This window comes from Mastigoproctus giganteus, chromosome 4 (assembly GCF_048544385.1).
Source record: "Mastigoproctus giganteus isolate SK-2022 chromosome 4, ASM4854438v1, whole genome shotgun sequence".
Classification (NCBI taxonomy): Eukaryota; Metazoa; Arthropoda; class Arachnida; order Uropygi; family Thelyphonidae; genus Mastigoproctus; species Mastigoproctus giganteus.
Window position 1 is genome coordinate 237,122,712 of NC_143578.1, and position 27,212 is coordinate 237,149,923.

The 27,212-nt window shown below is 36.4% G+C and overlaps 1 protein-coding gene across 1 annotated transcript in view; it reads right to left on the minus strand.

The window, feature by feature from the left end:
- Positions 1-356: 356 nt before the first annotated feature.
- Positions 357-27,212, minus strand: part of LOC150087520 (uncharacterized) — a 217,197-nt gene continuing 190,341 nt past the window's right edge. The window contains exons 31-33 of the mRNA XM_090372513.1: positions 22,526-22,696; positions 15,025-15,227; positions 357-381 (exon numbers count right to left, since the gene is read on the minus strand). Of these exons, the coding sequence (XP_090228639.1) occupies positions 357-381; positions 15,025-15,227; positions 22,526-22,696 (399 nt within the window). The remainder of the gene's footprint in view (positions 382-15,024; positions 15,228-22,525; positions 22,697-27,212) is intronic.

Genomic DNA, 27,212 nt, shown 5'->3' on the forward strand with positions numbered 1-27,212 from the left:
TAACACCTTATATTGCACAATAATTCTTACCCTTGCAAGTGCAGAATAAACATAACAAATAAAATTAAAATCACTGAACACAAAAAATAGCAGAAAGTGATATATTTGAGAATAAGAAATAATATAAATTATATTTTAAAATTATTGGTTGTTCAAATAAATAAGTGAAATCTTAAAAAAATTTTTTAACTTAATGGAACATGTTATGGAGTGCATCTTTCTCCAGTTTAAATGAAATGGCTAATGAAGTTATCCAATAAGTCAAACGAACTCTAATGATAGTACACTTTGATCCTGGATTCTATTATTTTTTCAGATCCGCATATTAGCAGGTTGCAATACAAAGATTATTACCCTTAACTATAATGTGATGGAGTATATCTGCAATCAAACATGAATATTGTTAGAGAATAGAATAAATATTTTTAAAAAAAATCATTTTGAAATAAAGTTCAACTTTTGCACAGGTTCATATTCTGAATTCCCTTGCATTTTCATAAATACAAACTCATACTAATAAAAAATTATGATGGAGGCATGATATTTAATTAGGGCCCTAACATGAATTTAAGCCCTGGTAAAAACTCAGATTGTTCACTATTATATTTTGTTTCCAAATGAATATTTTTCTATAAAACTGAACCCTCCCCCAACACAAACCTAGAATATTAAGCTGTCCTCTATTTTCAGCTCTCCAATGGTTGGGCTCTGTATGTAATAATAACAAAATAATTTTTATCACACACACAGAGCATGTAATAAGTAATATGTACTCTTTGATTACATATTGCCCCCACCCCCTAAAATTGGAGATACATGAAGTTGGGCTGTGTCCTGAGGTCTGAATTGATTAGCATCCATATAGAGCAAGAAAGGAAAAGAATGTTAAAGGAATATCAAACAACTCTAGCAAGAGTGTTGAGAAAGAAGTAAAAAGTACAAAGGAAACATATAAGTTTCTCTCAGATATTAAAACTATAAGTATACAGCCTGGCTTCATTTTGATCTCAGTACAACATTACTGAACTTGGGGCATGGACTCAGATCAAGCTAAGAACATTAGGTTTGACTGAGAATGATCACCGTTTTTGTGGAAAGATTGACACAAGTTTTCACACCATGTTATATTGCCCTTGATATGTTGATATTAAGACATTTCTGGAATGGACAACCTATGCCTTGAATTAAAAAACATTTATCAATCTTGCTCACAGAGAAGAAATATTTTCAAAAGTTTGGATAGTATACAGATAAAGTTTTTAGGAGATGGATGAGATTATTTAATAGTGCTAGCTTAAACAATAATTTCTACGGCAAGGGTCACTAATTTGTTTTCTCAACATTACACATTAGCAAAAATGCAATTCTCTACAGTCTAAATCCCTTCTTGGTATAAAATTAATAAAATGTAAAATAAATATCATAATTAATATTTTCTTTACTTTTGTTAATTATTACAGAACACTTATAATATTTATAATCATATTGCAAATGCATATATTAATGAGAAAAATCAAATAACTTTTGTTATATTCTTAATTTAAAGGTATCACACATATGCGCAAGCAATGAAAAACTCCCATCTGTTTAGTAGTAACCTATTTTAGACTGGACCAGATCCAGTATAAAATAGGTTACCACTAAACCAGATCAGAACTTAAAAGCAAGAATGTATTCCCACCATTCATTAATACCATGCTTGTTAACTATCATGATATTCTCTAATCAAGCATATGTGTAGCTAGGCAACATAGGAGCAATTGCTATGTTTACTCAAGGAAAAAGGTGCATTCAATATAATGTATGATAATTTTTTTAAATGTCACCTGTTTTAAATTAAGGGAACTTAAAAAATATGCATACTAAAATAATAATAAATAATAGAAGTGATCAGCATAATCCTCAAGTACAAGCTATTAATAATTACAGGAATACCAAATGAACTGGGCAATTAAAAGTTAACTATTATCCAACTTATGAAAAACTTTTACCACTCCCCATATAGCTGTTTTGGTGCTGAATGGCACCTCCTCAGTAAGGACTAGGTATATGGAAAACTATATCCACAAACTAAGGATTTTCTTGTGGATTCATTTTTCAGGTTCAGTTTTTCATATACTTAGCTCCCCAGTGAGAAAGTGCCAATCAACACTGATATGGGCATCTGGGGAGCAGTGAGAGTTTTTTTTAAGTTGGATAATAGTTTTCATAAGTCTGGTTAATTTGGTTTTCCTATATTGATAACAAGCCTCATACTTGAGGCTTATATTCAGGATAAATGTATATTCTATGAAGTTTAAGAAACAATAGCACATTTTAGTATTAGTATTAATAGAGGCAAATGATGCAAGACAGTTAGCTTATACAGCATCAGACAAAAAAAATTCCATTTCATTTATCCATCCCCGACAATAGTTTTCTAGTTCTTCCTTGAATAAATTCAAACAATCTCTACAACACCAGACGGAAGTTTGTTCCAACAATCACCCAGCTGTTGGCTGAAGGCAAACTTCGGCACATCTATCCTGCAGTCATCCTTCTTCAATTTGAATTTATGTCCATTCATGTGTAATCAATTCAGATTACACATGAATGGACATAAATGAAGGATTGCTGAATGCTGACATAAATGAAGAATTGGACACAAATGAAGGATTGCTGAATGCTGACATAAATGAAGAATTGGATATAAATGAAGGATTATTCAATGCTGAAGGATTCCATCAGCACTGAGCTTGCTCAATCCATTCAAATCCTTAAAATACCTCAGTCAGATCACCTCACAGTTGCCTAGTCTCCAGAAGCTGCAATTTGCAGAACTGAAGCTGCCTTTCTAGGTATGAGCACCCTTTTGTTTCCTTCACCAATCTGGTTGCCCTTATCTGTGCTCATTCCAGCAGATCTACATCCTTCCTAAAGTGAGGCTTTTAGACCTGTATACAGTACACAAGATGCATCCTAATCATGTCCTTATACAAATGGATAATCACCTCCTTATTCCTGCTAGCAAAGTTTCTGTATATATCATTAACAAAACCCCATGAGCTGTCCTGGTAGCCTGTCTGCAGTGCTCAGAGACCTTTATCTGACTGCACAACTACCACATTTTTCATTTTCCACTATGTTGAGTATAGTACCACATAGTTGGTATGTTAATCTGGGATTATTGCTAGCCATAGGCAGTACCTTGCATTTGTCAATGTTAAATTTCAACAGCCATTTCTCAGCCCATCGACCAAATTTTCCTAAATCTTGTTGCAGTAGCTCACTCTGCTGACTGTTGTTAACCACTCTGCTAACCTTTACATCATCTGCAAACTTAGACCTTAAGCCTGATATATCTTCATCAATATTGTTAATAAATACAGAAAATAACAATGGACAAACACTGAAATCTGGGTAGCTCCACTAATAACATTAGTCTATGAAGACCAGTGGCCACTGATAACCACTCTGTCTTCTACCACTCAACCATCTCTTTATCCATCACAGTAACTTGCTCTTAATGACACATTTCTATAGTTTGTACAGCAGCCTTTTATGTGCAACAGTATCCTTCCTGAAAGAAGCCTTCCTGAAATCCAAGTATATGATATAATTTTTTTTTCATCCAGTTCCTTTGTTACTACATCATAGTACCCAATCAAACAATGAAATTGGTCAGACAAGCCCACCCAATAGCAAATCCATGTTGTGACTGCAGTATAATTGCATTCCTGTCTAGCTGGTATGGCACTACTTTTTTAACCACTGACTACATTGTTTTTCTGGAATAGATGTTAAGCTGACAGGTCTGCAATTACTTATGTCACCTTTTGATCCCCTTTGTGAATTAGGAATATATTTGCATTTCCAGTCCATAGGGACCTTCTCTGAATCCAAAGATGCTCTCATAATTATGGCTAAGGGTTTGGTTACCTTCTTTTCTGCTTCCTTTTCAACCCTGAGCTGAGCATGCAAGATCTTTGAGGCTCCTAATGAATTTTAGTGGTCCTGTACTCTTCATGTACTTTGTCCATGCAGTTGAAAATCCCAGTACCTTTTAATAAAAGTGTCTTTTTTGATTTCTCTACTGAAAATTCTAAAAATTTTGGAAATTTTTAGAAATTTAAAATTAACTTAAATTAAATTTAATTTTAATTTAAGTTAATTTTAAATTTCTACCATACCTAACAATTTGAATGGGTTGAGTGGGAAAAGACAGTGATTAGCATTAGCATTAGCATTAGCATTAGTAGAGGCATTTGATGCAAGAAAGCAAGCTTATGCAGCATCAGCCAAAAAAAAAAAAAAAAAAAAAGTAACATAAATAAATAAAAATAACCACTTCCACTTCACCCCTCTGTTCGTTCGAAATACCTGTCCAGCTGAGCCTTAAACTTATTTAGGCTATCAACTTCCACGACAAGGGATGGAAGTCTGTTCCACCCACCAACCACCCGCTGGCTAAAGGCAAATTAAGGCAAGTGATTATTAATGGACACTGCCCTTCATGGAGTAGTGTGATTAGTGGATCCCCAGGGTTCAATTGTTGTTTTCTATATTTATTAATAATACTGATGACAGTATATCAGGCTTAATGTCTAAGTTTGCACGGTGGTTAATCACAGCAATCAGGGCGACCTACTGCAACAACATCTAGAAAAATTAGGGCCCAATGGTTTGAGAAATGGTAGTTGAAGTTTAACATTGACAAATGCAAGGCAGTGCATATGGGTAGCAGTAATCCCAGGTTAACATACCAACTGAGCAATACTATACTCAGGGTAGTGGAAAATGAAAAGGACTTGGGGATAATTTTGCAGTCAGATATGAAGTTCTCTGAGCAATGCAGACAGGCTGTCAAGACAGCTCATGAGGTTTTATCAATGCTATACAGAAATTTTGCTACTAGGGATAAGGAGGTGCTTATCCCTTTGTATAAGGCAATGGTCAGGCCACATCTTGAGTACTGCAAGCAGGTCTGGAGGTCTCATTTTAGGAAGAATATAGGAGTTGCTGCAATGAGTACAGAGAAAGGCAATGAGATTGGTGAGGGGAACAAAGTGGTGCTCTTACCAAGAAAGGTTTGTTGTTATTGTTGTTATTTTGGTTTTTAGGAGCATTAGCAACTAAGGCCATATTGCTTCGGGGATATGCGGTAGTCATTTCCTGACCTAAGAAAGGTTTGAGTTCTGGAGACTAGGCAACTGTGAGGTGATCTGACTGAGGTGTTTAAGGCTTTGAATGGATAGAGCAAGCAAGCTCAATGCTGATGAAATCCTCCTCTTGCTCAGTTTACAAATGAGGGGACATAAATTCAAATTGAGGAAGGATAGCTGCAGGATAGACACGCAGAATTTTACCTTCAGCCAACAGGTGGTTGACTGATGGTACAAACTTCTATTTGGTGTTGTAGAAGTTTGAATAAATTAAAGGAAGAACTAGAGAAACTGTTGGAGGGGGATGGGCAGGTGATGCAGGAATTTTTTTTTGTTTTTTGGCTGGTGCTTTATAAGCATGCTTTCTTGCATCATTGGCCACTACTAATACTATTTCATTGTGCTCAAAGAAAAAAGTTCGCACTCCTCAGAATGAATTGTTCTTTTGAAAAACAAATTATTATATGTTCCTCCTTTAGAAAAAAAAACATAAAATAATTTTTTATTTTTGGAAGCCACATTATACGTTTCAAAAACTGTACAATAATTTTTTATTGTACAGTTTTTATTAAATGTGTAATATTTTTTTTTATTTCAGGAAGCCATATTATAAATTGAAAAATTGGTATCAAATAGAAATAATAGGTTGTGCACTATACACAGAAATAATAGGTTGTGTGTGTATATATATATATATATATATATACAGGATGATTCAGGAGGAATAGTAAATATTTTAGGAGGTTACAGTATTGATTATTCTGAGTAAAAAAGTTCATATAAACATGTGTCCAATTCTCAATAGATCCAAATCTCAATAGATTTCTATTTGATACCAATAAAAATTGGTATCAAATAGAAATAATAGGTTGTGCACTATACACAGAAATAATAGGTTGTATATATATATATATATACACAGGATGATTCAGGAGGAATAGTAAATATTTTAGGAGGTTACAGTATTGATTATTCTGAGTAAAAAAGTTCATATAAACATGTGTCCAATTCTCAATAGATACAGCTGTCGATTTTCCCTCCCCGCTCCACTACTTCTATATAGTGGGGTGGGAAGAGAGAATCGGTAATTTTCATGCTTAGCTAATGGATTAATTGTATGACTGGCAGCATGTGAAAAATTGCTAATGTTCCAGATGCAGACCATGGTATGCTAGTTGGTGACTCCCTCTTGGATAATATGGTATAACTGTTGCAAGAACAGTGGTGTTGGGGCATAGGCAGAAACTTGGCTGGTGAAGACACCAATTCATTGTGATGCATCCAATGACCGAAGCTGTGGCAAAATTGTTATATAGAGGTAAGGTGTGATTTATTTAAGTGTGTTAGTTTATTTATTTACATGGGCCAGTAAATCAGAGCGTCTTATAATGGGGGATTTTAATTTCCCAGATATTGATTGGAATTTGTGGGTTGGTCACTCACACACTACCAAGGTTTTTGTGGATTTATTAGATGATTATTTTCTACATCAGCATGTTTGGGAGGCAACTAGAGGGAGTACTACTCTTGATCTGATATCAGTAGTGATTCTTCATGCATTAGGAATCTGCAGATAAAGGAACCACTAGGTGGCAGTGATCACAGTGTGCTGAAGTGGGATTTACTCAAAGAGGTAACTACCATCAGGGGTAAAAGGAAGGGTTTTTGCTATCGTAAAGGCGACTACAATGGCCTGAGACAGTATTTAAATTCTATACAGTGAGACCAACTGATGATGTTACCAACAGCAAATTCAAAATGGGAAGCATTCAAAGAACATATCTTGAAAGCTACTAGGCTGTACATACCAACTAAGAAATACTGTTCAATGTTTAGGCCTAAATGGATGTCAGATGAACTAATGAGACATATGGCAGAGAAGAAAAATGCATGGGATACATATAAATTAATGGGTGACATGGAAGCCTATGATAGATATAGCTGGTCTGTAACCAAGTCACAAAGGAGATTAGGCAGGCAAAGGCAGATTATGAGAAATGCAAAGAAAAACAGAAAAGAGTTCTTTATCTATGTAAACTCTAGAAGGAAAAGGATGAATCAGATTGGTCCACTGGATATTGATGGTTCAACAATTGAGGATCCTGCTCAGGTGGCTAACAAACTAAATGAGTATTTTGCATCTACATTCACACATGAGGAGTTATTCAGGAAGGGGAATGCCAGAGGTGAAGTAAACTCTGGCAGGGAGCTAGATGATTTTGTAATAACTGAGAGGAAAGTGGAGGAGAATTTGTTGAGGATAAAAATAAAAAAGGCACCCGGGGTGGATGGGATCTATCCAGTTAAGCAAACCCTTAGCCATAATTATGAGAGCTTCTTTGGACTCAGGGGAGGTACCTATAGACTGAAGATGTGCAAATCTGACCCCAATTCACAAAGCGGGATCAAAGGCTGACACAAGTAATTACAGACTTGTGATAATTACTTGTGTCAGCCTTTGACACAAGTAATTATAGACCTGTGAGTTTAACTTCTGTTCCAGGAAAATTAATGGAGGCACTGGTTAAAGTTTGTTGTTTGTTTGGTTTTTTTAGGAGCATTAGCAACTAAGGCCATATTGCACCGGGAATATGCGGTGGTCATTCCCTTGACCTTTCTGCATCCTCCATATTTGGTGGTGTCGGGCTCGAACCCCGGTCTAAATAAGAAGCGTGTGCTACGCACTGCTGCTCCTTCCCACCTGGCTACAGAGGTGCCTACTGGTTAAAGAAGCACGGCAGAATCATCTAGACAAGACTTCAGTTATAGCTTGGACACAGCATGGTTTTGTTAAGGCAAAGTCTTGCCTGACCAATTTGATTGGATACTATGATATCCTGCATATAACCTCCATGCATAAGTACATGGTGGGTGACTACCCAGGTGTGAACCAACGTAAGCTAGTTAGCACCACATGGAGGTGTGGGCACCATACCTCCATGTGGTGCCCACACCACATGGAGGAATGCCACCCCTCTATGTTACCAGGCAGTACTAGGTGGTAGATGACTCTCATCAACCGGCGCAATACCACCACTTTGCTTATTGGAGGCTTGAAGTGGTGGAATCTATGTTTAGTGTCTAGAGCTAAGTTCCGATCAACCCTTCCCTATCTCTTCCATCATGCAGTACGATTGATGACTTTTGAGGTTATGATGAACATCATGGCGAGATCCAATATTCCTTACATTTCGAGGGTACAGCTCTAAAACAGTGTTCACAGGCCGGCTGCTAGTTAGTACACTGGACCGAACCTATTGGTAACTCTCTAGGAGGCTTCTGGATCAGCTAGTGTATAATCTTGCTACCTCTACTCTGCCAAATAGTGACTGGAGGGAGTCCGAGTAGTGTGTATGCGGGGAGCATTGTCGAGGCCACGTTATGTCAAGGATCTGGGCATATTCTTACCATGTGTACGCTATATCTAAAAATTTCATTACTTCATACAGCATGTCCCACCCACTTTTTATTACTAGTGAATACACCATGAATTGTCAACTAATAGAGCAAATTTATCTGAGAAAACATCTAAACCTCCCACGCTCTTCCTAATTCATTTCATAAATATACGTGGTCTCAATTCTAATCTCAACAATGTCCATTTCCACTTGCAGTCTGCCAAACCCCATGTACTTTTTCTGACAGAATCTCAGTTATCGGTTGATTCAACTACTGCTCATCTCAGATGCCCAAATTATTCGCTGTATGATTCCTTTCGCCTCAAAGGTGGTACTTGTGAATATGTCCGTTCTGATATTCCCTGTCAGAGACTTGGCAATTTGGAATCTCCCCTCTTTGATCTTCTCTGGCTTAAAATCTCTCTACCTCATTGTGTCAAATTCATCTGTTGTCTCTACCATTCTCCCAACTCCACTAATCACTTGGAACTCTTTGACTTTCTCTCTTTGCAACTTGACTTTCTCCAGTCCAACTTTCTTCACAGTGAGGTAATTTTTCTAGGTGATTTTAACGTTCACAACTCCAGCTGGCTTCTGTTTTCTAGTCACACCGACCCAGCTGGTTGAGATGCTGAGGCTTTTACAATTACTAATGACCTTGCACAGATTGTTCATTTAACTACAAGAATACTGGACAATCCTAATCATACAGCCAACACGCTTGATCTTTTTCTCACAAACAACCCTTCTAAGTACACGGTTGAAGTGAGAAGTCCTTTAGGCACTTCCGATCACAACTTGGTGATTGTCTCTTCTCCAATGGAGCCTCTATCTCATGGCTACTCCCAACCTCATGTTGTTTGGCATTACAAGAATGCAAAATGGGATGACCTGCAAGATTTATTTTCTTTATTTCTTTGCTCAGATTACTGTTTCAAAACTTCTGATGTCAACGTTTGCTCAGATCGTGTCAGTGAAATTATTCTTGCAGGAATGGAATCCTTTATCCCACACTCCACTTTAAAATCTCGCCCTTTATCTAAACCTTGGTTTTCCAATAAATGTGTTAAGGCTGTTCAAAAGAAGAATGTTGCATATTGTAATTGGCTTGTTTCTAATTCTTCAGTTTCATCTTCTGCCTACAGCAAAGCTCGAAACAATTGTAAAGCAGTTAGTAATCAGTCCAAACTAGAGTTTGAACAGGATAAGAATAGAAAACTTGCTTCTTGCCCTAATGGTAGCCAAGCATTCTGGTCTCTTATCAAAGCTATTGGCCACAACCTTTGCCCATCTCTGCTCCCACCTCTGTCCAAACCAGATGGTTCTGTTGTCACTTCAGCCAAGGATAAAGCTGACCTCCTAGCATCACATTTTTCTTCCAGCTCATGCATTAATGATCTTGGTAAAACACCTCGCACCATTCCCAACAAGCTCCATTCAATACCTACTGTGGTCTTCCATCAAAAGGATGTCAGAAGGTTTTTGACGAATCTTGATGCTAAGAACGCTCCAGGTCCTGATGGTATTTTTTCACTTGTTCTCAAAACCTGTGCTCCTGAGCTTACTCCTGTTCTTTGCCCCCTTTTTTAATTTTCTTATTCCAAAGGTGTTTTTCCTTCTGCTTGGAAATTTGCTCATATCCAGCCAGTTCCTAAAAAGGGTGACAAATTCCTCCCATCCAATTATTGTCCCATTGCAATTACTTCTACTCTTTCTAAAGTAAGGGAGAAATCAATTAACTGCCAATTCTGAAACTACCTAGAAACCTTCCATCTGATCAACGATTGCCAGTATGGATTCCATCAGTGTCGATCCACTGGTGATATTCTGGCTTATGTTACCCATTTATGGACTAATTCAATGGAAAGGTCCGGTGATACACAAGTAGTTGCTCTTGACATTTTTGTCTCTTTTTCTTAGAATTGAAGTCCCCCATAATGATAGCATAGTGGGTTTTCTGCTCATCTAGAAGCCTCTCAATTTCGGTGTACATTTCTTCAAATTCTTTATCATCATGGTCGACGTTGGTGCAAATTTCCGCACGTCTATCCTACATCTGTCTTTCCTCAATTTGAATTTATGCCCTCTCAGGTGATTTTTCTGAGCTAGAGGAAGAATCCCATCAGCATTGAGCATGCTTAAACCATTCAAGGCTTTATACACCTCTATCAGATCACCTCGCTGGTGTCTAGTCTCCAGACACTGTAATTTGCAAAACTTAAGCCTTTCTTCGTAAGAGCACCCCTTTGTTCCATTCACTAATCTTGTTGCCCTTCTCTGTACTCGTTCCAGCATCTCAAAGGCTTTCAATCCTGTTTGGCATAAAGGTCTTCTAAACAAGCTTCCATCTTATGGTTTGCCAACTGTTTTTAGTAATTGGTTATCCAGTTTTCTCTCTGATCGCTCACTGAGGGTGATGGTAGATGGCTCTCTGTCTTCTAACTTCTCCACCAATGCCGGTGTCCCCCAAGGTTCAGTTCTTTCCCCCACTCTTTTCTTCCTGTATATTAATGACCTTCCTCCATTGACTGGAAATCCCATCCATAGTTTTGCCGATAATAGCACATTGCATTCCACTTTCCAATTTGAGAAACCTTGCTCTGCTGGATCAGCTTCAACTTCTCGAAAATTTGCTACCAATTCCTTAAATGCCGATCTTCAGGTAATTCTCCAGTGGGGCAAAGACAACCTAGTTGATTTCAATCCTTCTAAAACTCAGTCTTGTCTTATATCTCGCAAAAAGGATTCTTCTGCTCCTATGCTTATCTTTAGTGGCACTCCGATTTGTAGACAAAATGATATATCTCTTTTGGGGATTACCCTGACTTCTAATCTCTCTCTTGGCACAAGCACATTACAAATATTGCTCCCTCTGCATCTAAAAAACTTGGTTTTCTCTTTCACTCTCGGCGTTACTTTTCTTCCCAACAGCTGCTCACTCTGTATAAATCGTAAAACTGCCCTGCCATGGAACATTTTTCCCACATCTGGGGCAGTGCTCCCAAAACCTGTCTCAGGCTTCTTGATTCCATTCAGAAGAGGGCAGTTAGGTTAATTAATGATTCATCTCTAACAGAGTCTCTCCACTCGCTGTCTCATAGAAGTACTGTTTCTGCTGCATGCCTCTTCTACAGATACTTCCATGGGCACTGTTCTTCTGAATTGGCTTCTATAATTCCCGCTCTCTCTCTTTCAAAACAGTCCAAACACGTGCCGCCACCAGCCAACATCCACTTGCTGTCCAACTTCAAACTCACAGAACCAACTTTTCATCTTCTTTGTTTATTCATTCAACTTCCATTTTCTGGAACAACCTTCCTTCATATGTATTTCCTGAAAATTACAGTCTAGAGAAGTTCAAGTCCAATGTCAACAAATATCTTCTTTCGTCTTGTCTACCTCCAACCCAAGCACGGTACTAAGTACTATAGGTTCTAATACCTCTCGTGTTTAGGGTTTACATAAAAAAAAAAAAAAAAAGATGCAGTCACAAAAGAACTGTAGCAGGGAATAACTTTGATATTATATATTTGGATCTTAGAAAGGCTTTTGATAGTGTTGCACATGGAAGACTGCTGCACAAATTCGAGCAGTGTGGCATTGGAGGCAAATTGCTGCTATGGATAAAGGGATGGTTGAGGGGGAGAACACAGAGAGTGGTAATCAATGGACACTGCTCATCGCGAACTAATGTTATTAGTGGAGTCCCTCAGGGTTCAGTGTTGGGTACATTCAACAGTTAAACGTAAGAAAAGCACCTGGGGTGGATGGGATCTATCCAGTTATATTAAAGGAGGCGGCAAAGCAATTAAGCAAACCCTTAGCCATAATTATGAGAGCATCCTTGGACTCAGGGGAGGTTCCCACGGACTGGAGATGTGCAAATGTATCCCCAATTCACAAAGGGGGATCGAAGGGTGACACAAGTAATTACAGACCAGTTAGTTTAACTTCTGTTCTGGGTAAAATAATGGAGTCGCTGGTTAAAGATGCACTACAGGATCATCTAGACAAGACTGCAGCAATAATTCAGACACAGCATGGGTTTGTTAAGGGAAAATCTTGTCTCACAAATTTCATAGGATATTATGATGTGGTTACAAAGGAACTGGATGCAAAAAATAATTTTGATATCATATATTTGGATTTCAGGAAAGCTTTTGACACTGTTGCGCATGGAAGACTATTGTACAAATTGGAGCAGAATGGTATTAAGGGTAAGTTGCTACAATGGATAAAAGGATGGTTAAGTGCGAGAAGACAGAGGGTGGTAATCAATGGGTGCTGCTCTTCTTGGACTAATGTTATTAGTGGAGTCTCACAGGGTTCGGTGTTGGGTCCACTGTTGTTTTGTATATTTATCAATGATATTGATGAAGGTATATCAGGCTTAGTGTCGAAGTTTGCAGATGATACAAAAGTTGGCAGGGTTGTTAATGACAGTAATGGCAGTGTGCTACTGCAACAGGATCTAGATAATTTGGGCAGATGGGCTAAGAAGTGGCAACTGAAGTTTAACCTTGACAAATGCAAAGTACTGCATATGGGTAGAAGTAACCCCAGAGAAACGTACCAACTGTGTGGTACTACACTTAAGGTGGTAGAAAATGAAAAAGACCTGGGAGTAATTGTGCAGTCAGATATGAAGTTTTGTGAGCAATGCAGACAGGCTGCCAGGGCAGGTCATGGGGTTTTGTCAATGATATATAGGAATTTTGCTAGCAGGGAGAAAGGAGGTGATTATCCCTCTGTATAAGGCAATGGTCAGGCCATGCCTTGAGTACTGCGTACAGGTCTGGAGGCCTCATTTTAGGAAGGATGTAGATTTACTTGAGCGTGTACAGAGAAGAGCAACAAGATTGGTGAGGGAAATGAAGGGATCCTCTTATCAAGAGAGGCTTAAGTTCTGCAAATTGCAGTGGCTGGAGACTAGGCACCTGCGCGGTGATCTGATTGAGGTGTATAAGGCCTTGAATGGGTTCTGCACGCTGAATTCTGATGGGATCCTTCCACTTGTTCAGATTACGAACCTAAGGGGGCATAAATTCAAATTAATAAAGGACAGAGGTAGAATAGATGTGTGGAAATTTGCCTTTAGCCAGCGGGTGGTTAATTGCTGGAACAAACTTCCATCTGTCATTGTGGAAGTTGATAGATTGAATAAATTTAAGGAGGAACTGGACAGGCATTTGGAGGGAACGGTGTGATTTTTTTTTTTTTGCTGATGCTGCATAAGCTCATACATTTGCTTTCTTGCATCACATGCCACTACTACTACTACTACTACTACTACTACTACTACTACATTGTTGTTTTCTTTATTTATAAGTGGTATTGATAATGCTATATCAAGCTTAATGTCCAAGTTTGCAGACGATACAAAAGTTGGCAGGGTTGTTAAGAACACTACTGATGCTATGCTGCTGCAACAGGATCTGGAAAGGTTGAGAGGATGGGCTGAGAGGTGGCAAATGAAGTTTAACATTGATAAATGTAAAATGCTACATATGGGAAACAGTAACCCCAGAGCAATGTATCAACTCTGTGGTACTACACTGACAGTGGTAGAGAATGAAAAGGACCTGGGGGTAATTGTGCAGGCAGATATGAAGTTTCTGACAGTGCAGACGGGCTGCAAGAGTAGCTCATGGTGTCTTGTCAATGATATACAGGAATTTTTCTAACAGGGATAAGGAGGTGATTATTCCATTGTATAAGGCAATGGTCAGGCCACACTTTGAGTACTGTATACAGGTCTGGAGGCCTCATTTCACTCATTTCAAGAAGGATTTTGAGCTGCTGGAACGAGTACAGAGAAGGGGGTTATACAAAAAACTTAAAAATTTTATTTAACAAGATTAGTGAATGGAACAAAGAGTTGCTCTTACGAAGAAAGGCGTAAGTTTTGCAAATTACAGTGTCTGGAGACTAGGCACTGGCGAGTTGTTCTGATAGAGGTGTATAAAACCTTGAATGGTTTGAGTATGCTCGATGCCGATGAGATTCTTCCTCTTGCTCAGAATAATCACCTGAGAGGGCATAAATTCAAATTGAGGAAAGACAGATTGGGATAGATATATGAAAATTTGCCTTTAGCCAGTGGGTAGTTGATTGGTGGAACAGACTTCCATCCGTTGTTGTGGAAGTTGATAGCCTAAATAAATTTATAAATTTCAGTAATTTAATTTAAGCTGGACAGGTATTTCGAATGAACGGAGAGGTGAAATGTGAGTGGTTTTTTTTTTTTTTTTTTTTTGGCTGATGCTGCATAAGCTTGCTTTCTTGCATCATATGCCTCTACTAATGCTAATGCTAAAAAAATTTTAAGTCGGAATTTATGTTTATTTTGAATTTAGTTCAATTTGAGTTTAATTTAAAATGTGATTTTTGCAGAAAAAGAAATTTTAAATAAATTTAAAAATGTGGTTGAAAATTAAAAAAATATATAAATAAAATTACATTTCTACTGAATAGGAAAAACTTACATTTCCTGTTTGTATCTTTCATTTGTGAAGTTTTCATTTATGTAGTTTGATACTGATTTTAATTCTATAGATTTATTCTTCTTCAAACTTCTTAAGAAAAGGGGTGATTCTGTATTACTCATTTTTAATTGTATCCATTCACGGCGATGATCTTTATCAGCTGGACCCCATTGTGGAGTTGGTTGAAAGGCTCTTTTTATCTTCTACATGAAAAAAATCAATAAAAAGAATTTATTTAAAGAAACAATATGGATACAAGAATTATAAGTTATGAATTATCAAAAGTTTCCATACAAGCTAGTAACAAACAAATGTGTAGAGTTAAGTTTTTAACACTACCATGACTGATTTCTCACAAATCTCACGATAAATTCTGAAGACACCTCTCCTCACTAAATTTATATAGAAGACTTGAATGGAATTCATATAGTCACCATAATTAGCATATTTTGTAACTAAAGTTAATAACCAACATATCAGGAAGGAAAAGTGGAACCAAAAATTTAATGATCTCTACTTTTGGTCTCTGGAATAACTCGTCTCCACATTTATTTCCTACAAAATGCTGTAGAAGTGAAAGTAAAGTGTGAGTAATTTTCATTTTGTTTTCCAACCTTCAACCTCTCTATGGTGCATTTTTAATTTGATCATAAAGATAAGTAGAAATGCACATTTTTTATATCATTATAAAAAAGTAGAATTGCACATTAATAAATGCAGATATAGTGCAATCTATCAGAGATATCAAATACCATACTGTGATCATTAAATTAAGTATTTATAGCATGGCATGTAAAAGCTTGCATTTCTGGTGAATTCTTGCACAGAATTCACCAGATCATCATACTGACCAAATTATTATGCATTCAACTGTCATATAACAAATTGTATTACATCAAACTGATGTGGACCCATTGCAATGGGCTATTGACTCCAAGCTGATATGTTCATAACATCAGACTCTTCTCTGCATTAAGCTGGTTTTTAGATAATGGGCCACTTTGCATATGGAATACAGTTTGAGGAGAAATATATTATCCTGAGGCAGCTGAAAACTTGGAAAACAGTTGCTGTGCTGCCCATCTCCTTATGTCACCTGGAGTCTGGCTCATGTAGCTGTCATCTGCCAGTAATTGAAACCCTTGTTGACCTTTTATTGATCTTTGTGATACTTCTGTTTCCTGGAACTGTCTCCATGCTTAAAATACAGGCTGGCCTCGATTAACATGAAATTTTATCCCGCAAGCGCATAGCACAAAATGGAAACACGCTAATCAAATATAATAATCAATACGAAAAATTATAATTGGTCTTTGACCTTCTGGAATGTCCATAAAGAATTTTAAAAATACCTTTTAAATAACTTTTTAACTGTATACAATGTAAAAGATAACAAAAATAATTATGGAATTAAATGTTTATTGCATAAAATGCGGTTCCCAAACTGTGCACTGCGGAATATTTTTAATTTTCGAGGAAAACACAGCAATACTCAACATCTGTCGGACACGAACTATTAGCTCTAGGTAGTTCACAGCTTCAACATTTCTTATTAAGTTGTTTGGACCTAACTACTTAATAAACGGAACTGTTAGGTGCACCATGAAAAAATTACTGAGACACTAAGGGTGCTATGAACCGAGAAAGTTTGGGAACTTCTGACATAAAATACACAATGAAGAAATGACTGGTGCCTCTGTAGCCAGGTGGGAAGGACCAGCAGTGCGTAGCACATACTTCTTGATTAGACCGGGGTTCGAGCCCGTCACCACCAAATATGGAGGATGCGGAAAGGTCAGGGAATGACCAACGCATATCCTGGAGCAATATGGCCTTAGTTGCTAATGCTCCTAAAAACTAAATAACAACAACAAACTAACAACAAGAAATGACTGTTGCAGAAATATTCGAACAGTGTTGACTTTTTCTTTTCATCAATCAATTTCTGATAGCCGACAACAATCTTCTCTGGGCCCTGGTGAAATAAATATCGCAGAGAACCTCAAACCTTTTGTTTGAGGTTCTCTGCCATACAAAAGATTTCATCTAGTTCTTTTACTGTTATCTCCTTTGTGGTAACATTTTCATCTGGCTTATTTAAAAATTTGAATTTTTAAATAAGCCAGATGAAAATGTTACCAGATGAAAAGTGAATGAAGACTTGCATTCACTTTATTAGTGGGAGACAAACAAGTAACGTCTTCTTCCGATGGTTGATGGAACACACTGAGGCGGGCATCAGGCAAACATTTGTTTATTACCTGTCCTATGCGCGGTAAGCTTAACGCGTGATTCAAATCTTTTTCAACTATCGCATAAAAAAAAAAAAATCGTGTTAACTGGAAATTTGCATCGTGTAAAGTGAAAGTGGTATAATTTTTTTCAAATAGCGGTAACTGAAAAACGTGTTAATCGAACTCGCGTTATGCGAGGCCTGGCTGTATTACATTTGGATAATGAGGACCCTTGGTACCTATATCTGTGATTGGCCTACTTTCAATCTGCCATCTACTCTCCACTGCAGTGAACCACTCATATGGTAACTAGATTTTGTAGGTCTGGCAAATGCTAAGTTTTTAATTATATTTAGCCATTTTATTGACTTAATTGTTATATTAAATTATTTTCTATAGTATGAATCAGAGCTGTAATACTCAATATGTTCTATGTTGATATAATATTTGTAAAATAATAAGAGGAATTTACCTCAATATAGTACGTAGAACACTTCCGTATGATACTCTCCAGAAATTAAACGAAAAAATCAACAACTTACATTAGAGTAAAATATAAATAATTAAATAATTAAAAACCAATTTAACATAATTCAAATCAATTTAAAACAATTAAAAATCAATTTAACGCAATTAAAAAGAATCTAACGAAAATATTCAAAACAATTTTCTTTCCTGAAGCTGACAATGCTTTTCGACCGTATGTTATGATCACAGGAATGAAAATTCCTGTGATCACGTTAAATTGATTTTTTTAATTGTTTTAAATTGATTTGAATTGTGTTAAATTGGTTTTTATTTATATTTTACTCTAATGTAAGTTGTCAATTTTTTCGTTTTAATTTCTGGAGAGTATCATACAGAAGTGTTTTACGTACTATATTGAGGTAAACTCCTCTTATTATTTTACAAATAAATTATTTTCTATAAGTAGCTTATAGTCCTAGTCAAGCTCCTTAGTTTATTTTGAATTTAGATAGCGATTTTGAAAGTTAATACTTAGTGTCCATATATTTACCATTTGTAACTTGCCGCCATTGTTATACGATACAACATATATCCCGAACTAGATAGCGTAAGGCTTAATGTAAAACTAGATAGCAAAACACGTAGCACTGTATTAGAAATCTGTTATCTTAGTATAGTATAGTATAGTATTATCGATTAATCAGTAAAATTTATTAATCATATTAAATTTCATTGTCAATTAAACTGTACTTAAACAGAATCATGACCCAGACTAGAGCAGCAAAGCAATACCCACAGATTAGCCAGAGTGCTGTAGCTTGGGGGAGAACAGAATGGGGCGATTCTCCAATGCCACAATCTAAAAAAATGCGCAAAATGTGAAATGTTTGCAGACCTGTCCAGAACAGAACATGATCTAGCCAAGGAGGTTGTCTTTGTGCGTGCTAGGTGCAGAGACTGTGAGGAAATTACGCACTGACTCAGTGTTCTGATGGGTGTCTATGAGAGTTTGAGGTGTAGGGTAGATGCCCTCGAGGAAATTAACAAGAGGGGCCCATCAAGCTCTCAGCTGCCTAACTCAATGCCAGAACTCACTCCTGTGCATCAGGCAACACACCGGCAATCTCCAAGGTAGAATGTGGTGGTCCCAGAGGAACTAGTTATTGTTGGTGACTACAGGTAGTTCCAGAATTTACGAGTTAATTCGATCCTAGTGTGCGCTTGTAAAGCAGGAATTTATTTCCCATATACATAATGTTAAAAATAGGAGTTACGTTCTCAAATGAAATTAGTTAGCTAATTAGTTTGTTTAAACAATGATTAATTTACCCAAAGAAAAGAAAACGTAGCCTGTAAAATCAAGCAAATTATAATAATAAAGAAATTATTTATGACTTACAAATGTTAAAGAATGTTTATTCATCATCATTATCATTGACTAAATGCACACTCATTGATCACTCATTATTGGCTCGGCACTCTGTTTATTGCACAAGTTGTCTTCAGAACTGCTTCAAGAGGCGTTTGTTTCCAAGATAATCTTCTCTTTTCTTTATAAATTTCAGTAGCATGCATAAGCATTTTTTAACGAAATGCACATGCAACTAGCATGATTTGCATGGAGCAAAAAGTTTATGCAGCTTAAAAAAAATGAATGAAGAGAAGATTCTGAAAATTTATTTATGTTTTTTTTTTTATGATTGAAGATTTCGGTGAAGGGGAACTCATTTCACCGTAACGTAAAAAACCACACAATTCCAGCTATCGGTATTATTGTAAATGCAATAAGATCCAGTTTACTTCCCATTTATAATTGCTTGCACTAACAAAAAAGATCAATAAACTGGAAAGTGCAACTTGTTTTTATTGTTTTATGATTGTGACCTCCAGAAATGTGCTTTAGAAAAATATCACAAAGGTGTCAAAATTGGTTCTTATAACAGAACATATGATAAATGATGAAAGCGTAGTGAATTTTAATGATTTGAATTGGTAATTAATACAATTTACACTATAAAAACGACTTTTTAGAGAGTTATATAGCGAAAATTTCAATTTCCAACATTGTGAATAGAATTACCAAAAAACAATGTGTTATTGGGTTCACATTATGATGGTGTCTATGGAATGGATTAATATCATAAAGCGGGGGTACACTGTATCCATTTTTTGCAATTAATGTTCATATTTTCGATTTTGTTGATACTTGATACTTGAAAAAAAAAAAAAAAAAAACTCGTAAACCCGGGAACTCGTAAAGCGAAAACTCTTAAAGCAGGAACTGCCTGTATATTGTCAGTGAGAAGGGGAATATATTTGGATCATAGAAAGGCTTTGATACTGTTGCACATGGAAGATTGCTGTACAAATTGGAGTGGTATGGCTTTTTTTGTGTTTGTGTTTGTTTTGGTTTTTAGGAGCATTAGCCACTAAGGCCATATTGCTCCGGGATATGCGGTGGTCATTCCCTGACCTTTCCGCATCCGGTGGTCATGGGCTCGAATCCCGGTCTAATCAAGAAGCGTGTGCTACGCACTGCTGCTCCTGCCCACCTGGCTACGGAGGGGCCCCAGTGGTATGGCATTAAGGTAAGTTGCTTCAATGGATAATGGGATGGTTGAGCGGGAGATGGCAGAGAGTGGTTAGCAATGGACACTGCTCTATGTGGACTAATGTTATTAGTGGAGTCCCCCAGGGTTTGGTGCTGGGCCCATTGTTGTTTTGTGTATTTATTAATGATATCATTGAAGATATATCAGGCTTAATGTCCAAGTCTGCAGATGATACAAAGGTTGGCAGGGATGTTAATGATAGTAAAGACAATATGCTACTGCAACAGGATCTAGAAATGCTAGGTTGGATGGGCTGAGAAGTGGCAACTGAAGTTTAACATTAACAAATGCAAAGTATTGCATATGAGTAGCAGCAACCCAAGAGCGTAGTACCAACCATGTGGTGCTGCACTCAGGGAGGTGGAGAATGAAAAAGAACCGGGGGTAATTGTGCAGTCGGATATGGAGTTCTCTGAGCAGTGCAGATTGACTGACAGAGCAGGTCATGGAGTTTTGTCAATGATATACAGGAATGAATTTTGCTAGCAGAGACAAGGAGGTGATTATCCCTTTGTATAAGGCAATGGTCAGGCCACACATTGAGTACTTCGTACAGATCTGGGGGACTCATTTTTTGGAAGGATGTAGAGTTGCTAGAATGAGTATAGAGAAGGGCAACAAGATTGGTGAGAGGAACAAAGGGGTGCACTTGCAAAGAAAGGTTTAAGTTCTGCAAGTTGCAGCATCTAGAGACTAGGCACCTGCAAGGTGATCTGATTGAGGTGTACAAGACTTTGAATGGTTTGAGCAGGCTCAATGCTGATGGGATACTGCCACTTGCTGAGTTTAAGAACCTGAGGGGGCATAGATTCAAATTGAAGAAAGACAGTTGTAGAATAGATGTGCAGAAGTTTGCCTTTAGCCAGCGGGTAGTTGATTGCTGGAACAGACTTCCATCTGTTGTTGTGGAAGTTGATAGCTTAAATAAATTTAAGGCTGAACTAGACAAACATTTGGAGTGATCGGATGGGTGAAATGGGAAAGGTTGGTTTTGTTTTTTGTTTTTTTTTGCTGATGCTGGATGATCTTGCTTTCTTGTATCATATGCCTCAACTAATGCTAATGTGTCACTGGAACATGAAACATTACTCAGACATGTTTAGTATTTGTGCATAATCAAACTGAATAATGCCACTTCAGAGCCCTCTGTTTGAAATCACCTATACATGCATACATAGGCTCACTTATATTTGCATTGGCTACTTGATCTGTGCATTTCAATTTTATTAATAAAAAGATAAGTGGAAAACATATAATTACTCTGAAGTTTTTTTTTTTTTTTTTTTTTTGATTTGGTAGTTGTTGGCGCATCGGCTTCTGTGGCCATATTGCACCTCCCAAGGTTTTTGCAGTACTTTGATCCAAGCCCGAGGCGGGAATCAAACCCGCGACCTTTGGGTTGCCGGTTACTCTGAAGTATAAAAAGTACAATCTATTTGATTTGTAAATAAAATAGATTGATTTTTTTTGTACTTCAGGTCTTTGAAATCACCTATACATACATACATAAGCTCATTTATATTTGCACTGGCTACTTGATCTGTATATTTCAATTTTATTCAAAAAAATATAAGTATAAGTGGAAAACATATACTTACTCTGAAGTATTAAAATAATAATAATAAAATAAAAAATAGGTTGATTTTTTTTTTACACTTCAGATCTCAAAAAATTGAAAGAAAGAATATCTTCAATTATATGAAATTTCAAAAAAGCAATATACAATATACAGTTGTTGTAGTAGTAGGATTTTAGGAGAATCAGCAACTAAGGCCATATTGCTCCATGCATATTGTCTGCAAATTGCATGTGTTCTGAGATCAATTTTCTGTTTGCTAGACAAAAACCTCTAGTTAATGGGAGAAAAAACCATGCTACTCTCACCCGAGACCAACTAACTCAGCCACATTGTGTAAAAGACCCATAAAAATTCCTCATGTCACTGATGGAAGTCAAACTCAGGTCTCATCCACCCAGTGTGGGGATGACAGTGATACTACCAACTGTGCTACCCATGAGTACACACAATATACAGTACTGTATAATGAAATGTCTAACAACATCCCACGGTCACAGCATGGGTAATGACACTCACTGAATGGATAATTGCATCACAATAAGTCATTATTTCCATAACATTATAAAATAAAATCTGCAATCAAAAGTCTGTGATATTAATTTATTTACCTCTTGCATGGTTCGTCCAGGTGTCCTAAAAATAACTATGACCATCCAAATGGGTATCTGTAATATAGCTAAAGCTGCCAGAATCCAACCAAGTAACGTTCCCCACCAAGGAATACCTTTCTGTTCTATCGGTGATTTTGCAAGCATAATATTTCCATATATGAATACTACCTTAAAAGAAAATAAATTCAAAATGTTAAATACAAGACTGATGTTATTATTATTTTTTTTTTTAAATGTGTGGAATAATTATAGTATTGTCAAAGTTACAGGGCTGTTGTAGTGACTTGTGTTTGCTGAGTGGGAAGATTCAAACTACAAGAAATGTCAACATGTTTAGGACCTTTTTATAGTTTTGCATTAGTGCTGAGTTGGTCATTCTCAAGTAGAGATTTTAAAATCATCCAGTATTTCCTGGGAAATGCTGTATATGAAAGATCTTTATCCATTCCTGGATTTACCATGACCATATATGATTATTATGAAATTACCATATGTGATTATTTCATTAAAGTTGTTTACACAAGTATTTGACTACTTCAAATACTATGTAAAATTTTGTTCTATAGATAAATCTATTCATCATAATGCTGGTGACAGTTAAATTCAAGTAAAGCATTTCATTATTATGATTAGCGTTTCCTCATAGCTCTGTTTGTTTTTCACTCTGTATGCTTTCATTAATACTTTAGAATTTACGTAAACTAATGAATATAATCTCAAGTACTAATTTACTTTGACAATTGAGACTGTAATACTAAGCAACATTAAGGTAACAATACTGCATTAAACTGCATTTAATACATATTTGTTTTTTTACATACAAATTGTATGGAAGAAATAATAATTGCCAGATTTCAGTCTGTCCAATTTTAATTAAATTTTGGGTAGCTTGACAGATCTTTCTGTATGAACCAAATAAGAAATTTATGAAATCCATCCAATGGTAGTCTAGTTGTTACATGCAGGTGGACAGACACACAGATGGACGAACATGGTGAAGATAATAGGCTCTTAATGAGGACAGCTTTAAAAAGATATTTACTGTATTCTTCCATCGCTAGATGAATCCAATAAAATTTTTCGACTTGTTTTAAAAAATATATATAATGCACTATTTTTGATATTAAAAAGCTTATCTTAATAAAGAGGGTGCCATTATGACTAACAGTTGAAAATTTAATACACACACACACACACTGTGTTTCATAACATGTAGGCCATACTTTCAGGATCAATTCAGGACCTGAAAACGATTTAAAAAGTTCACAGAACTATGGCTATTTGAATTTTAAAAAATTGACTATGGAATTTTCAATGGTAAAAAATAATAAAACAATAAATCAGAATAAGCAGACACTTACCAAGTAAAATATTTATTCTTACTCAGTTGTTGTTGTTAGTTTTTTGGTGCATCAGCATCACATCTGTAGATGCACGTGTTTAATGGCTGATCTTGCAGGCTGAAAAATCTGAAATAACTCAAAGGTAAACCCTACTCCCTTCCCCCCTCTCCCTCCCTCCCCAATGATCAATCCTCATTGCAGCCCCCAATTGAAGAGGCCTTTAGAAACTAAAATTATATTTATAATATAAAAAAAATCAAACTATTACAGGAAAAAAAACTTATCAAAATAAATGATTCTAGAACAAGGGGCCATAATTTCAAGTTACAGCGGGAGTTATTTAGACTGGATTGCAGGAAGTTTTATTTTAGCCAGCGAGTTATAAATTACTGGAACAAGTTACCTACATGGGTGGTAGAAGCTGACAGTTTGGGGAAATTCAAAGGTCAGCTGGATAATTACCTAAGGGAGGAGGGAAATGCATAGAGTGTCCATTTCCTTTTCTCTTATTAATTATTATTTTTTTTAATTTTCTTCTTATTATTATTATTAATGTTTTTATTCTTATTATTTTATTTTATTTAATTTTTGTCATTTTATTTTATTTTATTATTTTATTTATTTTTTGTCATTTTATTTTATTTTATTATTATTATTATTATTATTTTATTACTTTTTTTTTGGCTGATGCAGCATAAGCCATGGGCTTCCTGGCCCCATGTGGCCATTACTAATACTAATACTAATATTAAAAACTTGTCTAGTTGACAATAGGATTTTAATGCAAATCTCTCCAAATGACTAACTGGTGGAAAAACCAATATAATGTCGCAGAGGACATTTATCCTTATAAGTTACACATTGTTTTTTTATTATTTTCATTACTTTTTAACATTAAAAACTGCATAGCCATTTTTTAAAATTCATTACCCATAACTGCTCAGAAACAGACATGTGTTTACATGAATTTTTTTCATCACTTTCAGGTCTTGAATTGATGCTGAAAGAATGGCCCACATTTTATGAAACACCTGTTTATAATATAAATGTGTGTGTGTGTGTGTGTGTGTGTGTGTGTGTGTGTGTGTGTGTGTGTGTGTGTGTGTGTGTGTGTGTGTGTGTGTGTGTGTGTGTGCCATAGTTGCAAGAATATGATTGTTATTGTGTTTTTAGGAGCATTAGCAACTAAGACCATATTGCTCCGGAGATATACGGTGGTCATTCCCTGACCTTTCCGCATCCTCTGTATTTGGTGGGCATGGGCTCTAATCCCGGTATAATCAAGAAGCGTGTGCTACGCACTGCTGCTCCTGCCCATCTGGCTATGGAGGCACACATAAGAATATGAAACAAAGACTTGAAACTAAAGCAATCCTATAGATATGCACTTTGGTTTTTTTCTTTAATTCATTCTGTAAAAGGGAGCCATTATCAACTGACTGATGTTATAAAGTAAATGTTTCTCTTACATGAAACCATTTGAACATCTCAGGATTTCAGAGTTATATTACTGCAATACATGCAAAGCTGGGAAACTTACCTGGTAAATAACAAACCATATGAACAGCAGATATAAATATAATTCCTTTCTGCCATTATACAGTATTAAGTCACCAACCATCCTTAAGCAGACCAGAAAGAAAAAAAAATTGAACTGGAAGTGGAGGACTACTTAATACTATGAAAGGCTGACAATTTAAATACAGTGGCAGACAAAAAAACTGCATCACCTTAAAAAAGTAACATTTGTTGTGAAACACATACTGTAAGATATTGTTTGATTACAGTCATTTTGTTTGTTGCAAAGCAAAGGTATTGCATCAGATAATGCTTCTATTGCATGAGACAGTAATAGCAAGGTATTGCATCAGCTGTTTCCATAAATATGGCATTGGAAGGGTATACATGCTCTTTAGTATCCTGTTTTGTGGAGGTGTAAGCATGGCTCCATATGTTCAGTTGACACCAAGAAAAAAAAGTGTAGCTATTGATCCATCCCAGGAAGGGCTTTCTACGCGTGCTATCGCTGATAAAATATTCAAGATCGATATTTGAAACTTTGCAATCACCATGCTAGTGCTTCTGATCTAAAACTGGACTTTGAGATGGCCTCTGCTGTTGAAACAAGTGCCCGAACTATCTAAAGAAGGCTTTTGAAATGTGGTCTGCATGCCTATCGGCCCAAGAAGAAGCCTTTGTTGACCCAACAAATGAGAAAGTGACTTGCTTGGGCTAAAACGCATGTTTCATGGAAAAAAGAGCAATGGGACATCTTTTCTGACAAATTAAAATTCAACCTGCATGGCTCAGATGGGAAGCGATATGTCAGAAGATGAAAATCAGAGGCATACCATCCTGATTGCATAACACTGACTGTAAAGATCCCCACTGGTCAGATGATCTGGGGATGCATAACAAGCAAAGGGGTGGAGCGAATTAAGTTTATTAATGGAACGGTGAATGCAGAAACCTACACTGCTATCTTGGAAGAGTGCCTGAAATCTATTATTAGGGATCATCATACAGACGTCCAAAACTTCATTTTTTAACAGGACTCAGCACCTTGCCACACAGCAAAATTGGTAAGTTTAATGCTATTTAGATTTAATGACGAATTTGTCTTCTTGTCTCACAAGGCTTAAAACATATTTACACCAATGTTTTCCCTCATTTTTCTCCCTTAAGGTGCAGTCATACCTCAGAAATGTTGGCATTACAGTGTTGGACTGGCCCGGTAGCAGTTCAGATTTCAACCCTATTGAAAATTGCTGGTACATAATGTCGTCTAAAATTGTTCAGAAGAAGCCAACAAGTAAGCTTCAGCTGCAGAAGAGCACTGTAAGGGTGTGGTACCACGAAATTGGGCAACTGTATATCCAGAAATTGATTAACTCTATGCCAGATTGTTGCAAGGCTGTAATTGCAGCTCGAGGAGGAACAGCAAAATATTGAGGAATTGCATTTTGCTGATTTACAGTATGTAATACTATTATGTTAACTTGTCATTGGAAGGTTTGTACATGTAAATGCAATAAAATGTATGTTTGGTTGTGATGATTGCTATTTGCATGATTTCTCGTATTTCCATTAATTACACATTTTACCCTTTGGGAAGATATTTATGGCAATTATTAGATATATATCAGGTGAAGTCTTTTTATTGTATTTCATTCACAGAGATATATATCCCATCGAAAAAATGCATTTTGAACATTTCTGAAACCCACAATGCAGCGCAAAACACATTATTTGCAAAATTCACAAGTGATGCAGTTTTTTTGTCCGCCACTGTGTGTTACCATATGTTTTAAATTGTGTATATTTAAATGTATATACAAGGA